The sequence below is a fragment of the Anastrepha ludens genome, chromosome 6 (genome assembly GCF_028408465.1).
Source record: "Anastrepha ludens isolate Willacy chromosome 6, idAnaLude1.1, whole genome shotgun sequence".
NCBI classification, from domain to species: Eukaryota; Metazoa; Arthropoda; class Insecta; order Diptera; family Tephritidae; genus Anastrepha; species Anastrepha ludens.
Window position 1 is genome coordinate 100,890,992 of NC_071502.1, and position 17,018 is coordinate 100,908,009.

The 17,018-nt window shown below is 32.8% G+C and overlaps 1 protein-coding gene across 2 annotated transcripts in view; it reads left to right on the top strand.

The window, feature by feature from the left end:
* The window catches only part of LOC128866385 (serine/threonine-protein kinase MARK2), a 75,379-nt gene extending 59,080 nt beyond the window's left edge, over nucleotides 1-16,299 (top strand). The window contains exons 15-17 of one of the 2 annotated variants that reach the window (XM_054107079.1): nucleotides 12,784-12,933; nucleotides 13,011-13,129; nucleotides 13,881-16,299. In XM_054107079.1, coding sequence (XP_053963054.1) covers nucleotides 12,784-12,933; nucleotides 13,011-13,129; nucleotides 13,881-13,939 — 328 coding nt within the window. In that variant the 3' untranslated portion in view covers nucleotides 13,940-16,299. Of the gene's footprint in view, nucleotides 1-8,909; nucleotides 9,914-12,783; nucleotides 12,934-13,010; nucleotides 13,130-13,880 lie in introns of those variants that run through there. The other variant, XM_054107080.1, reaches the window with a different exon arrangement.
* Nucleotides 16,300-17,018: the final 719 nt, after the last annotated feature.

The following is a 17,018-nucleotide window of genomic DNA, read 5'->3' on the forward strand; positions in this document are numbered from 1 at the left end:
AAAGCATTAAATTATTTCATTGCTAACTACGAAAATAAGCCGTGCGCTTCTCATTTTAAAACTCAGATACTTGCTTATTTGAGAAAAACGTTTCCTAGCATGCCATCTAAAGATTATAGCTATTAAAAAAAAAAACAAAAGCACTGTGGCAAAAATTTCATTATCTTATTTCACAAATGTCAGCGAACGTAATCATTAACATCAAACTGAATGTTTGTTTTCACAATTAATTCATAGCAAATGCCAACATTCGTTATAACAATAGTAAATACGTAAAAACTTCATTTTCTGGGATACGGAAATGTGCATCATACACACATACACATACTTGTCGTGACTCAGGTGTTGGTTGTTGTCATTCTTTTAGTCTTGCTTAACTTTTTTTTTAATTTTTTTTTTAAATAGAATTTGCGACACTCTAAAACATTGCGGCTATGAGTAATGCTGCCAATAGTTAATAATTGCGAATTGCATTGTGTAGAATCATTTGAAATTGAACGTATATGCATTTTTGAATATCAATCTGTACATATTATTGTGTTATCGCTTTTCTATAAATTCTGCGTAAGAAATATTTATAAATACAGGGTGTTTCTTACAATGGGAGATTCCATTTTACCTTTATTATTCTTCATTTCTTCATGTGCCAACAATGGACTAGTTCTCTTTGACATTTGAGTAGCAACAACTAATGTATAATAAAATTGGAGCGGTACCTAAGTGGGAAACGATTGATACAGGGGGAAATTAATTATATACAGTGCCTTACAAGAGTATCCGGAAATATTTTTTCTAGGTTATGAAATATCAGAAGCTACTTTCAGTTTTTGTTTATTGTTCAAAAACGAATTTCATTGATACGCTTCAATTTCTCATTTTTCTTCATTTCGTAAATTAAATATTATTTTTCTTTCCTCCAATGTAGTTTCTTTTGACTTTCTACCCATATTTTAAACAACTTCTCGTATTTTAGTACAGATTAAGTGAAAACTACCGAAACCATTGAATTTTACCAACGGAATGAATGCTAAATTCTACTAACAACAATGCTCTTTGGGTGGCGGATAACGGTGCCTTTGCGGAGCCTATTACGATTTAAAATTCCGAATACTGATGTAATTGTGTATTCAAGTCAGTTCATGTTGACGCTCATAAATTTTTTTTTTTTTTTTTTTGAGATGTTGAATTATTTCTTTCAAGAGAAAGCTAAAAGTTTATATGTATGTATTAAAAAATGAATTTTTTAATTTTTTACTTTTTACTAGGAAAATTAGATTTTTGAATACTTTTGTGAGGCACTGTCTGTATTATTTCCCAAGGTGTTTTTTTTTTGTCAATCTTCCTTTTTCTGCTCTCTTACGGCACGAAAATCAATAAATAAGTTGTTGTTTGAAACGTAAAATTATCGCTATTTTGCCAATCATAATGGAAAGGGCACAACGCCCGTGCCTGTTTAGTAGTAGCAATATTTTATTAAAACAAAATGTTAAAAATTAACAATTGTGAGCTCACAAAAAAACAAATTCTACTTTCACACTGTGGTGAATATCAGATTGCAGCAAATTGGTTTTACTACTAATTGTTTCCAAAGACCCAAAGAATTAGTAAACTTTAAACAAATAGTTACATGGTAGTTTCTAGAATGCGCCATACCTGATAGGCTTTTACACAATCGAAGTACTTGAAGTTAAATTCCTAACCATTTACTATCAAACTTATATTTTAAATACACACATTTTGTTTAAACAATGCTTGTAGAGAAAAAAAGGTGCTCATATGTGTACCGATGGTCTGAGAGAAAATGAGTCGAAGTAAGCAGATCCGATGTGGTTAGTCGGCAAACATCCATCACCAATTAGCATATTCTGTATTTTGCCCAATTCTTTTCCAAATAAATATTCTAACTAAAGCACCCTGTTCGTAAATATTTAGTATACCTATATAACACATTTGTCATTAACTTTCGCACATTAAAAAGCAGAATAGAGTGTCGCATATCGAGGAAATTTTTTAACCGTAGAAACAATTAAATAATTTTTCATTAATTAATGTATTTCTATTGGGGATGTAATAGATGTATGTACATGCGTATTAGCATTTTCTTAGCTAAATTAAAAAATAATAATATTCCTTATTGTAGTATTGCTAAGGGCAAATGAAATAAATTCGGATTTTCGCATATGAAATATGAGGAAGTTGGCTATTTATGTAATTGTATATACAATTTTTAAAATCATATTGCATAATACTCGCGTTTTATAGATGTTTTGAATTCCACTTAAAAAATAGAATAGAAAATGTATAGCTCTTTGTTATAATTCGATGTAAGTGTGAAAAAGTGGCAGCATTGATTGTAAATGATTTACCAAAAGAGTGGCGTTCAGAACTTAAAAAAATTAGTATGAGATTTGCGATAATATTAAATCTGCGTTAAGCAATCAGTTCAATAGTCTTCCGTGAATTTGAGCGAAGTTCCAATTTTGAGATAATCCAGTACAGTTAACCATCTCGATTTCACTTCTTGACTTTTGAGGTATTATTAATTCAAAAAATTAAATCAAAGCATAACAGGAAACCGATATGAGCATGCGTTTAGTGCTTCTTAGTATTTCTAGAGTTGTTGAAATTACAACTTTCCATATCGTGATCATTAATCTATATTTTTTGCCTGATTTTGAGGTCTGATGACGGCACCAATCACGATAACTATTTCCGCTGTATTGCTATTTCTCTAATGTAAATATAATTGTACGAGTATTTCCCGCATAATATTCAAAGTTCATATGCGATCTTGGCTGAGATCTGCACTGAAACAACTGTATGTAACTTGTAAGTACACAGCAAGACGCACACTACAAACAGGAGGAGAAGCGAACACTTTTAAAAGATGTACATTAGGTTGGGCCGGTCCTCATGAAAAAAAAACAACTGCTACTATATAGTACATAAATATAGACTATGGAAAGTGCCTAAACAAATATTTTTTTTGGGCCTCCCTAAAAAGCGTCTACATGAATTGTTTGCTTTAACTTTGCGAAATGATGGTCGATTTTTATAAGGGCTGAATCTTTGTAAAGCGCCCATCGACGATAACATTCGTTTTTATTTTCTTCCAATGTGAGATTTACCTCAAAATTGTACCTCCATAAACGCAATTTTGTGTTTTCCAAGAATTAAGCCCGTCTTGGACAGTAAATATTTCAATAATAAAATGGACAAATTTAACGCATAAAAGTGGTTAAATAGCCAACGTTGATTGCAGAATTTCTTCTTTCGGAAATTCGACCAACAACTTTATTGAAGTGATTGACTTGTAGCGGTTGACACTATTCTTAAAGACAAATTATTCTCTTAAATCGATGTCTTAAGCCCTGTTATTTCATTGGGCGTTCTCACACTAGGAACATTTCTGCCACCGAAACAACTCTGTTTATGGGCAAGAAAGACGAGGTGAGGCGGTGGAATAAGGTATTTTTGCTCAAACGTTTTTCCAGCGGCCGCCGTAGCCGAATGGGTTGGTGCGTGACTACCATTCGCAATTCACAGAGAGAACGTCGGTTCGAATCTCGGTGAAACACCAAAATTAAGAAAAACATTTTTCTAATAGCGGTCGCCCCTCGGCAGGCAATGGCAAACCTCTGCCATGAAAAAGCTCCTCATAAAAATATCTGCCGTTCGGAGTCGGCTTAAAACTGTAGGTCCCTCCATTTCTGGAAAAACATCAAGACGCACACCACAAATAGGAGGAGCTCGGCCAAACACCCAAAACGGGTTTAAGCGCCAATTATATATATATATATATATATACCCTGCATAAAAATAATAGTTCTGCTGCAGCGTACGAATCCATGGGCAATTACAAAAATCTCGCTTCATAACGTTCAATTTAGCGTAGCGCGTCTCGTCGTCAAACACACTCAGAGATCCTATAGGTATACTAGTACAAATGTTGTTCTGCTGGGTTTCATCTAGTGTGAAACCGTGGGAATAATTCTTCTGTCATTCTACTGTAAAAGGTATTCTCATAATTTAGCTTTGATAAAAAACATTTAAAATAGTTGTGGAATACATTTCTATTTAAAAGTTTCAGTCGACGTCTGACTGCTTGCTGCCATTGCTTCGTGAAAAATATTTTTTCCTAAGCACTTGATTTTGCTTCTTATATGTAATAACAACCAAATATTTTGTACCATTTAGAATTGAAAGTTCTACTGTGCGTCCATTTGCATTGCAATTGTTCATGTACGAATCATTTTTAGTGATTTTAACTCATTTTATAAAACCCACTAGGGACTCGATAGCAGTAGCTGTATGGTTTCAGTTTTGTACGTACATATACTAAGTTTCAAAGTTGGGTATTTGTGCAGATTTCTACGCACCGCTTTTGATGGAGCTCAATGGTTTGCTTGCTCTTGTTTCAGTGTTAAAGATTTAGAAAGTGAAATGCTACGTGAATTTTCTCACACCCTGTGCACTTCCTGCTTTTCTCTAGTTAAGCGGCTTGCTGCCAGTACAGGAAAACAAAATGAAGTCATGCGAAGAAATACTATAAAACACAAAAACAAAACTAACGAAACAACAAGCTCGCCATTAATATCGTTACATATTGCATTAAAGCGGATTGTATGTAAATGCATGTATTAATTAAAAATTACAAATTTGCACACAAATGTGGGCTACACGCAATTTTCTAATATTTTCATACTTTTGAATTGTTATGCAATACGTACATAAATATTTTTTGCACAATTTTCTATCGCAGTTAATTTATTTTGTTCAACAGATTTAAGATATCGATAACACCTTGTGTCAGTAAAAGTTATCCAGAAAAAATCTCATATGCACGTGAAACTATAGATTTTATATACAAGGTGAAGTCCAAAATAAACAAGACTGGCGTCTTAAAAATGTTTTTGTTGGGCCCATCTTTTTAATGAGTTAGTGCGTTTGAAGTTACATCCCTAGCTGATTTCCAGTGAAAGCTTGTTGACATTCGGTCCAGTGGAAGCGAAGTTATTGCGACTAAAGTGTCTGTATGTTTGTGATATCGGTACAAAAATGAGTTTAAAATCGGTAAAACGTTTACCGAAACATTTGAATTGATGAAAAAAGTTTATGGCGATGATTGTCTATCTTCGTGTCAGAGTTCATGAGTAGTTTACACGTTTCAGAGATGGTTGTGAGAACATAAATGACAATGAACATACGGACCGCCCAAAATCAGTAATCACCGAAAACTCCATCGAAATGGTTCGTGAATTTATCAAAAATTAAACGAAATCATCGTTGAAATTCATGGATATCTCCAAAACATCGATTTATCGCATTTTAACTGATCATTTGGGCTTACGAAAAGTCTGCACGTTTCATTCCGCACAAGTTAACTGAGGACCAAAAATTGCTCGAATTCAACATTCGACAGACCACATTAAAGAGGAAAGAACTTCCTATACAACATTTTAACTGGTGATGACACGTGGTGTTTCCGAAATGAACCTGAAACTAAGCGTCAAAGTGCCGAATGGAAGGCCCCAGACGAGCCACCACCCAAAAAATCACGTTTGGAGAAGTCAAAAATCAAGTCGATACTCATTTGTTTTTACGATTCCAAAGGAATTGTCCACAAGGAGCTCGTGACAATGGGCCAAACCGTCAATGAAATTTTCTATCTTGGCATTTTGAAGCATTTGTTGCATCGCATTCGTCGAATTCGGCCTGAATACCGCGAAGGAGGAAGCTGGCGCTTATTGCATGATAATGCACCATCTCATCACTCCACTCTTGAGGATGATTTTTTTGATTGAAATCGAATTTTAACCGTCAATCTCTCACCGTATTCGCCTGATACGGCTCCCTGTGACTTCAACCTATTCGTAAAATTGCATTTGGCCATGAAAGGAAAACGTTTTGCGTCCGTAGAGGCCATCCAAAAAACATATACCGACATCCTGAAGGACATTCCGGTCAATGACCTGAAAAACTCTTTTGAAAAGCTTTTAGATTGCGCAAAACCGTGTATCGATGCCAGAAGGGACTATTTTGAATAAATAAACTCGAAGTTGTCAGAACAAAGCTCCTGTCGTTTAGCTCAGTCTTGTTTATTTTGGACTTCACCTTGTAGTACGCTCAGCAATTTCATTTTGAGAAGCTTCAAAGGAATAATGTTTTCAAAAAAAGGTTTTAAATACATACATATACTCACTGTTTGAGATTAGTATGGATATCCAACGAAAAAGGATATATCCAGCTATTAAAAAAAGAGGTTACATTTCACCAGTACAAATGTAATGCCTTAATGCCCCTTAAATTATTTATACTTAAACATTGATAAAAATATATGTTATATATTTATTTAAATGTTAAAAGTATAAATACCTCAACTTCGTTCTTCCTGATGATTTATAAAAATATGCAAACATACAGGGTTTGATTGAAAAGTAATGAGCCTTATTTTTTTTTTAAGCAGTTTTATTAAACCTTCTGCCTTATACAACTAATATTCTTCAAAATAGGACCCTTGAGCGTCAATACACCGCTGGTAGCGGTCCTTCCACAACATTCCAACATTTTTTAAACTCATCCGCCGGAATCGCGTTCAATTCGGCTGTCACAGTTTTTTGGATCGCCTCGATGGAGTCGAAACGCCTCCCCTTCAGCTTCCTTTTCAGGCGCGGGAACAAGAAGAAGTCCGGAGGGGACAGGTCTGGGCTGTAGGGAGGGCGGGGAAGCACCGGAACCCCCATCTTGGCCAATGCAGAGGTGCAGAGGAAGGCGGTGTGCGCCGGTGCATTGTCGTGATGAAGGGTCCAATTGTTGACGAGGTCGGGCCGAACCCGGGCGACGCGGTTTTTCAGCCGAAGGAGCACTTCTTTATAAAATGGCGCGTTTGCAGTGCTTCCTGGAGGTACAAACTCCGACGATGCCTCGAGAGTCGAAAAAGATGATCAGCATGGTTTGATCGAGTAACGTTGCTCCAACGATCGCTGCATTTTCGCCACTGCAAAATCCTAACACACATTTAAAACAGCTTTCCCGCGCGGAGCGATGTTGACTGCACCGCTGTTGCCAGCGAACTGGGGCCGGTTTCTAGTGGAAGGGGAGAGTTCAACGATCATTTTCCCCCACCAGCCGATTCGGATGATCGGCTCATTACTTTTCAATCAAACCCTGTAGTTGAACTTTTCCCCTGTTTATGTTTTCCGCCTTGATACTTTAAAGCCCTTTAACAAACTGAGTATACAGCATTACAATATAAAATCTATAGTTTCACGGGTATATGTAATTATTCTTGGAAAACAAGAAAAGTTGATTTTTTATCGCAGGGTGTAATATTGAAAAAAATAAGCATTTTAGCCGGTTGCATGCGTGCTGTCACAACAAATTAAAGGTTGAGGACGCCTATTAAGCTGCTGATGCAGGATTTTAATTTTTTAATTTTTATCTTCTTTGGGTTGAGAAACATACCGTTTATTTTGAATTTAATTTTTTTTGTGCACTTCTATCTACCTATATAAATTTTCTTTTTCTAATGGAGCAAAAAAGTCATGCACTTAAAAGTTAAAAAACAAGAACCAAAAAATCCACTTTTTAGATATTTTCAACTAGCAAATCTGTAAATACTTGAAAAGCGTTTGTCTTGCACTTCCAAATACTTAATATGATTGGATTCTCATCCATATCCATTCATTTTATGGTTTGACGTAAAACGTCATAAAAAATTTGACAGGTGACACGCTTTACCAATATCATCTGAAATCGCCACGCGAAGAATGAATAAAGCCCTATATTTTCTTAAACTTATCAAAATGAGCTGTAAAACCAAAACAAAACAGCAACTGACAGAAAGATATTATTATTATTTTCTTGCATGAAACACAATTAAGAATAAAAGCATGTATATTTTATTTTCTTGCAATGAATTTGTATATTTGTTTTTAATGACATTTTTAGCCAAGTGGAAAATAAGAAGCATAATGATTACGAATATGTCGTATAAACAGGGCAGCATTCCTACGCATAATTCGTAGAGCCGTATTGAGTAATTAGAGTTAGCGTGGGTATAATATACATATGTACAGTATATATTAGAACACGTTGTTGTTTTCGAAAATGTTTTATATGCGTCTATAGGAGTACTATTTCATTTGCCAACTGACAGTCCTTACATTTTTCTCCAAGCCATGTATATGCGCGAGTACAAGTGAGTGTATGTAAATATATGCATATGTAACGGTTAAGTAGCTCTTGTAGCGTTCAATTAATTAATATATACATATACATATATACATACATACTATAAAGAATTCTTATATACTTACAATGCAGCTTGTTTTTTGTGTAATCTTTTGTCATCTTTTTTGTACGCGTAAAATCGAAAAGTTATAGAAATATTTAGTAAATGGTCACATGCGTTACTACAAAAATACATATGTATGTTTTGGAAACAGCTAAAAGTGATGTACATACATACAACATACATACCACATAACAGTTTCAACAAATAATAATAATTTAATTATAATAATAATCAATTTGGGGAGAGCAATGAGAAAGATGAAAATCAGCTTTTTATTGCAAATATACGATATAGCTAAACAAAAAATTATAACAATAATAACCTCTACTATTTTACGTTTGTTAGTAAAGCATCTTTAAAAATTACTTCTCTCCTTCTATTTTTTATTCATTTTATATCGCACATGCTATATATTTGTATTATTCGGTTTCATAAGAAGAATATCTAGCTGTTTTTGTCTTTTCGTTATTTATTTCTTTTCTATGTTCATTTGTAGTAGTATTCTTCAGTTGATTGAGATATTTAATGTTTTAGTATTTCTTGAAATATTACCAAACAATATTTTTTTAACAGTGAATAATTTCTTTTACTATTATTTTTTCTTTAATTTTAGGCCAAACCAGTAAATAACAAAAACAATGTTACGATTTAACGAATGCTAGTAGAAATTAAAACGAAAATAATTGAAAACTTGAGTGAATGAAGGAGAGAAAACATTTCAAGTCTGCGGCAACGTTTGAAATGAGAAATAATCAGTAAACGCAACATGTTACGTTTGAAAAATACTACACGTATACTTTAAATAATTGTAAAGTAAACGAAAGTTTGCAAAACAAAACCAACAAGAAAAAAATAAAAACAAAAAATATATATACATACAAAGTAGAAAAAACAATGCTAAAAAATAAGAAACGTCAATATTAGACTAAAAATTAAAACAAAAATATTTTTTTATATCACAACATTCTGTAGCAATAAGATCGCGCTGAAAGTTATATACATTTTAAATAAATTAATAATTCTTTGTTGACTTAAGTTAAAAATAGTAAACGCAATTGTGACCATTTAATTTCTATAGTTTTTTGCGCACTGTATTATCAAAACTAATCTAACTTCGTGATCTTGAAAAAAAAAATTCTATTAAATTTATTTAGAGCATGAATATCGAAGATAAGTAAATGATGCAAATGAAAATGCTAATTAAAGTAATGAAGACATAAGCAAATATTAATTGTTTTGTCTATTAATTTAAACGTATTGTCTCAACTTATATATACACACATATGAATAAAATTAAATAAAAGTGAAAATTACTACACTCACCACCACCAACCAACATACACTTAAAACACCCACACACACTTGGCAAAAGGAAAGCCTTAATAAAATGAAAAAAACAAAATAACTGGTTAATTCTATTTCCTAACTGTTCTATTATTTTTCTGGTGTTTATTAAAAACAAAACGAAAAAAAAACTAAATATATGCTGTATAAAACTCCTAAACAGTATGTCGTACGATATGAATGAATATTTGTCAATACATTAAGTAGTTAATAATATTTGTGTATGTGTTTTAAAAAATCCAATAGACGCAAATAAATCAATTTAGTAAACAAGATATCGAGTTTATATTTGTAATGGATAGACTTGTATTATAAATTAAAAATGTATGCTAAATACACACACACACACACACTAAGATATCGTGAATAAATTAAATCATTGATTGTAATATAATATTAGCTTCTAAGTATATAAGTATGTATACATAAAAATATTATATCCCGTTTGTGTAATAAAAAGTGTGACTATGTTATTTTCAAATACAATAATTTTGAAAATAAATCATGTATTTTGTAATTACTTAAAAATTGTTCACTCTACGAACAGACGGCATGAAATTATGATAAATATTAGTGCAGTACTTTCTTACACTACTTTGGCTTTTACATTTGTCTGTAGTCTGTACTATTTATGTAGAATGTCCATTATGTGTATTTTATAATACAATTAATAAAGCATGCTACTTGTACATAATTTCCTTGAAACATTAATATTAAAAGTTTTGAAATAAGTAATAAAAGTACAAAAATACATAAAATATAATAGGCTTCAATATGCAGATGTGCGTGACAAATCGCCTAAATCTTTGAGTGATGGTATTGGTTACGCAAGTTTCTTTCCCCCATATTATTGGGGGTAGTCTTATTTGACTACCACCCACTGTATGAGTAACTTTTTACCCAATAAATCGCCGATCAGCCGTAGAGCGACCGAACGCACTGCCACTGCTCTCACTCGCAAACTAAAGTTACAACTGTGGGGTTGAATAAAAGTGGTTCAAAAACACAAAAAAAAATAAAAATAAAAAACAAGGTAAAATAAAAAGTAAGGTTAAAGGATTTAGTAACTTATTTATTAACAGAAAAATACATTTTTATTATAAACCAAAAAAATAACGGGAATTATTGAAAACTTGAATTAAATGAAAAAAGTGATTTATTTAACAACTGACTAAAAACAGTCAGCAGTCAGCTGTCGGTCGAACAATGCAACATTTTTCAGAGCAATTTCATGCTAATCTAAAATTTGGATAATCGATAATCTAAAATTTTGAGCTTAAAATTTAAAATAAATAAAAAAATGATTTATCTTAACTGCCTAAAAGCAGTCCGCAGTCAGCTGTCGGTCGAGCAATGCAACATTTTTCAGAGCAATTTAATGCTATGAAAATATTGATAATCTAAAATTTGAAGCTTAAAAGTGATTTATCTTAACTGCCGCCTAACAGCAGTCAGCAGTCAGTCGAACATTGGAAAAATTTTCAGGGCAATTTTATGCTATGACAGCATCCGTAATCTAACATTGGGTAGTAACTATACGAGTATATGTATGATAGTAAAACAGAGAGATCAAGAGAATTTCGATAAACTCTCTCTAGGGTCAAAATGCTAACTTCTTTGCTACGGATGATCTCAGTGTTAAAAAATTTCCAAAACATTAATAAACACTGGTGAGATTTGCAAATTGATTCATAGAATGATCGATTCGCATGTTGTCTTAATTTTTACATGGCTTTCATTGCATATTTATAAGTCATTGATTTGCCAATAAATTAGATACACAATAGGCGGATTTATCCTTTAAGGGGTTATACGCAGTTATGAAGCAAATAAAAGACGGGTTGTCAAGGACTTATCCTGAAGAAACTTCAGAATATTTTAATTTGAAAATTTTTGGCGGTTATAAAAGCATCCTTCAAGAACGTAACAAAATTTTTTATTTATGAAAATGTTGATTATAGAGCGCGCTGCAGGCGATTTCTGGAACCTCCTTTAAAAAAGACGATTTACGGTGTACATCGTAACTCAGGATTGGATTATCTGAAATCAAAAAACCAAACAAATTTTGTTAATATTGTATATTAGATTATCTAGTAATTAATCGTTCGGCTAATCAAAATAGTGAATTTTCACAAAATGGCAGCTTTTAAAAGAAATGATTTCGATTTTTACGTTAAAATTTGGCTGTAAATCGATTATAAAATGGAAAATAAGTATCAGATTTACAAAAGGAACGATTAATTACTAGAAAATGTATCTTTAAAGATTGAGTTAAAACGGTTGACCGATCAAACAAGCCGTTTTCGAGATATCGTGTACACCGACTTGAAAAATGCCGTTTTGAAAAAAAAACGTTTAACGTTTCAATACCTACCTTAAAACGTGCCGAGGCATCTCTACATATTTAGGTATAACTCCGAAAGTATTGCTTAGATCTACTTCAAATTTCGTGCGTATACTTTTGAATATATGTACATTACAAAAATGCAATAAAAAAAATCGATTTTTTTGAAAGTCCTAACTGCGTATAACCCCTTAAAGAAGCTACCGTTAATAATGATATAAGTCAGGTCCTTTCATGTCAGACAGTCAAACCATCTAAGAGTTGTACCGAAAAGACCCGGTTACGGAATAATGGGTAAAATTCTAATTTAAGCGTAAAATGGGATTGAAGAATGCGACAGAAAGAAACATAATAGTTCGAAATAAATTGTTGATATTATTTCCAAGAATACGAAATTAAAACACATAGTTCCTTCTAAAAATATTTTTCTGTATTCAAAACATTATATTTGCAGTTCATGTAATTACCCACTACTACTAAAGGTATTTGGTTGCAATTTTTTTTTAATTTATTTTTTGAGGTACTAAAGTGCAATTACAAAAATTTTGCAAACAAAAAATTAAACTTTTTTTATATCATTTAGGATAATAGAATATATGTAGTATTATAAAAGATCCTGCAAATATTTATATTGCCATATTTTAACTTGTTTATCTTAACAGTTTATAAATAAATCCAATCGCTCCATACGATAGAGTTCAAAATATCATATTTTTCTTTGCCTGCGTCATACCTTCTTCGTAGCTTCTTAATTATGAGTGTCAAATACATTTGTTTGTTTGTTTCTTAATCTCTGCAGGGCTTCAGCAACCGAAGAGTCGGCTAAACCACGTGTTTTGCGTTTTACATGGTCCATGAAAACCACTTCACCTCTAATGCCCGACCAGATAATGCAGAAAATACGAGAAGTGCTTGATCAAAACAACTGCGACTATGAACAGCGCGAAAGGTAAACGCGTTATGCGCCGATTATCTAAAACTGAAAGAAAAATCAAATGAATATTTGCCTTTTATTCCCATTCCAAGGTTCGTACTTTGGTGTGTGCATGGTGATCCGAATACCGATTCATTGGTGCAATGGGAAATTGAAGTATGTAAATTGCCTCGATTATCACTCAATGGCGTACGATTCAAGCGAATTTCAGGTAAGCAACTAAAAAATAAATTTTTATATAAACATAAGTAGAGGGTGATCAATTTAGAGATATTGGATTTTAAATTGAAATAGAACAACGAAAATTCAAATTTATTGCGTAATCTTTATTATTTTTGTGTAGAACCAATCAGGAAATTTGTTAAAGATTTCAAATGATGGCCGCAACTGCTCCGTCTTGTTGTTGTTGTGGAGATTACGGGCTTTGATTTCCGGCATCAAAATGGTATGCCTTTATCATGGCGCAATAGCGTTCGCTATTCACTGTTACTTTGGCACCAGCCTCGTCTTTGAAGAAATATGGGTCCATGATTCCTCCAGTCTCCTCTGTTCTTGAATGGCTTCGGATTGTTCTTCAGCCCAAATATGGTAATTTTTCTTACTGACGTAGCCATTAAGCCAAAAATTGGCCTCATCGCTAAACACTAAGTTGGCCTGAACGCACGATTAAGACTTTTCACAGAGCGTCGATTTTCGTAATATATGTGGTTATACGATTTCTAAACGTGGTTGAGGCGTAAGTATTTCCATAATGAAATGTCAATGAATACTGAAAAAATTATGTATTTAGTTTAACAGTAGTCTCGCGTGGTCTATCGAAAAAACCCCTGTTGGAAAAAGTACTCCCAATCTGATCACCCTTTACAAATTCTCATACTATACAATTTTTTGCAAAATAGTTTACCCTAATGTAATTATTATTTACGTTTTTTCTTATTTATTTATTTTTTTTTCTATTACAGGAACCAGTATAGGATTTAAAAATATTGCATCACGCATAGCATTTGACTTACGACTGTGACTCCACCAAACAAATACTGACGCGGCTGCCTTTGCTTCTGATAGTACCACAACCGCCACTTCACGCTGTCATCAACCGCTTACCACATCGTCATTCAATCACACAACAAATATCAAAACAATTAATCTATCCATCGCCTCCTGCATCATAAATGAATCGATTACAAAAAATAAAAAACATCCCGAATGTGGCAAAAATTGTTCCAGCAACATTTTTCGTAAGAAGAAGTACAATAACTTTGATGGCAACAAAAGGTCTTTGCTATTACCACCAACTCCACCATCTACTGCGAATTCGCAGTGCTGTTGTTCAGCATTCGATCCGATAGATATAACGTTAAATAATACAAAGTTGATGTTATCTCCTTCGAAGGCAGCAACAACAACAACTAAACCAATGGAAAATGACTGCAAATCAATTATGACAGAGAATGTTATTGATTCAGCAATGACAAAATGTTATACAGATATGTTGGAAAATCCGATATCGATTAATTCTGTTATAAACAGGAATGCACAAGAATTATCGCAATCACCAGCATCTGCATCAATGAAGGAAAAGTCTATTTCAAAAGGCAACAATTTGATGAAAAAAACATTAGTAGTTGAAAAATTAAAAAGTACTAATAGCGTGATAACACGAAAAATATTTTCAACGAGGAGAGTTGCGCAAAACAGTAATCATAGTGATGAAAAAAATAAGGAAACATTAAAAATAAATGATTCATCAGACTTGGATGTCGAGACCATAGCAACAAAAACTGATACCGCTACAACATTGAAAAACAATATAGTTAAAGAGGGTAGTCATAGCATGATCACCTCACTGCTGCGTACAACAACGCTGTAAATTGTTTACTGAAAGTCATATGCTTCAAAATTTCGTCTAAAATACTTCTAAAATCTCTAAAACATAAACAAAGATATTGTATTTATATTAAAATAGCCCCAATTATAATCTACCCTTGTTTTTATATACATACGTATGCCCTTTTCATGTTCAATAATTGTTACGATACTTACCCACAATACACTGTATGCCTGCGTGATGCATGCATGATAAAAGGACTAAAAGGTAAAATCGTTCGCTCAATTTATTCGCCATTTAGTTTGTTTTGCTGCTTTCCTGGCTTCACACACCGGTACGCGGTGCAAATGCCAATTAAAAGCAACAAAGCAAATTTAAGTAAAAAAAAAATATAAATGATAAGTTAAAATTTGTTATTGTTTGAGATTTAAGGAGTGTGTGCGTGTGATTGATAATGGAAGCCAATTTTTATAAGAGCCACAAATGTCAAAAATGCTCAGGCTGACTCTAAGCGGTTTTACCTTAAAATCTTTTCTATCACGCATTACATGTAGCTTGTTGATTTTATGTTCAAAAAAGAGACACAAACACAAAAACAAAAACTGAACAATATTTTGTAAATCTGCTCTCCGTTGTGTGTTCTAGAAGGTATATGTACTTGTACATGATAACGCATGCATTCGTCGACAACTTTGACGAGACATGATTTCAAGGGAAATTTGGTGCATATAATTCAAATATGTTTTTAAAAAAATAAACTTGGGCAGAATAATTTCGATACGACGCATTGCAAACTGGAAATTGATTCAAGTGGATTGGTTTTATTCAAAAGCTCGTTATTTCATTTATTACAAAATATATCCCATCGGTACCCTTTCACGCCAAAGTTAAAACGAAATTTGAAGTATTTGTTTCTCTTGCTTTTGCTTCTGAATGTTTCTCATTTTTTTCAATAGTTTTCAAAAACTTTTATAATAGGTACATAATTTGTAATTGCTAAAAAGTTCATTTTAGATAAAGAAAAATGTGGTGATCATTTCTTTATGCATGTTGCCTATAGCTTTTTAAAACAAAATAAAATATTTTTAACAGAGCATCATTTTATTCAAAAATACTTTCGAAAACAAGCGCTCCTATTCATAGTCAGACTCGAGTCGACGCTCAAACCAGTATCTACTATTTGTCACATATCTGTAGCTAAGGTATCTGTCAAAAAGTTGTCATCACATTGAAATCGACTCCATTTTGACTTGTGGGCCTGCAACATCTTTTACAAAATTTTAATCTAGAATTATTAACAACCTGCGAGCGATCGGATAAATTGCAAATATTTATTTTATAATATTGCAACAATTTATATTAACTATAATTTTTATTTTATTTTTACTGTAATTATTATTTTTTTTTTTTTTTGTATTTAATACACTTTTATCCATATAATAGATTTGTACTACAACTTGTAAAATTTAATTTAAAAAAGAAATACATAAGCGAAAGTGCCAACATATAGTAGCTTATTGACTAAGGCTCTGAGTCTGTTTGTCTAGATTTCATATTTCGTGTTTTTTTTTTTAGTTTTTCATTATTTGTTGGCATTGCAAACTTTTGTACGACAAAGAAAATGTTTTAATGGCGAATTAAGCAAAACAAAAAAAAAAAATTTATAATAATGAACAAATTGATTAGAGAAACTACCATTTACACTTCCAAACAAAGCACTTTAAATTTGAGGAAAAGTAATCATTTAGCCTATCACTTTATAATCTTGTATTCCATATTCATACGGAAATACAATAAAAATAAATAAAATTGATAAACAGTTCAATAATGATTTCATGTAACAAAAAGAAGGGATTCCAGAACAAAGCACTTCGTAAGACGTGTGTGACGTGATAAACTGTTCACTAGACAGAGCTAGTTTACTGGGGCGGCAGCCCTTGGTCGGGAAAAACCCGAATCATTCCGGTAACGTAGAACCGGCTGTCATGGGAATGGCACAATTACGTTCTGGATATTGTAGCAGGTTAAACTCCTACTTATCCAGAATTGAGCTCGACATACCAAACATATGTCCGGCATGTGAAAGCACCCCGTATGACACTAACCACCTTTTCACATGCCCTTTAAAACCCACTCATCTAATACCCCTCTCCCTCATGTTTCCTGGGCCTACCTTTAGATGAGCCTGACGAAGATGACCGGTGATATACTCTACACTGACAGGTTTTGTATTACTGATACAACAACGTGCGTAACATTTCTGCGACATTGC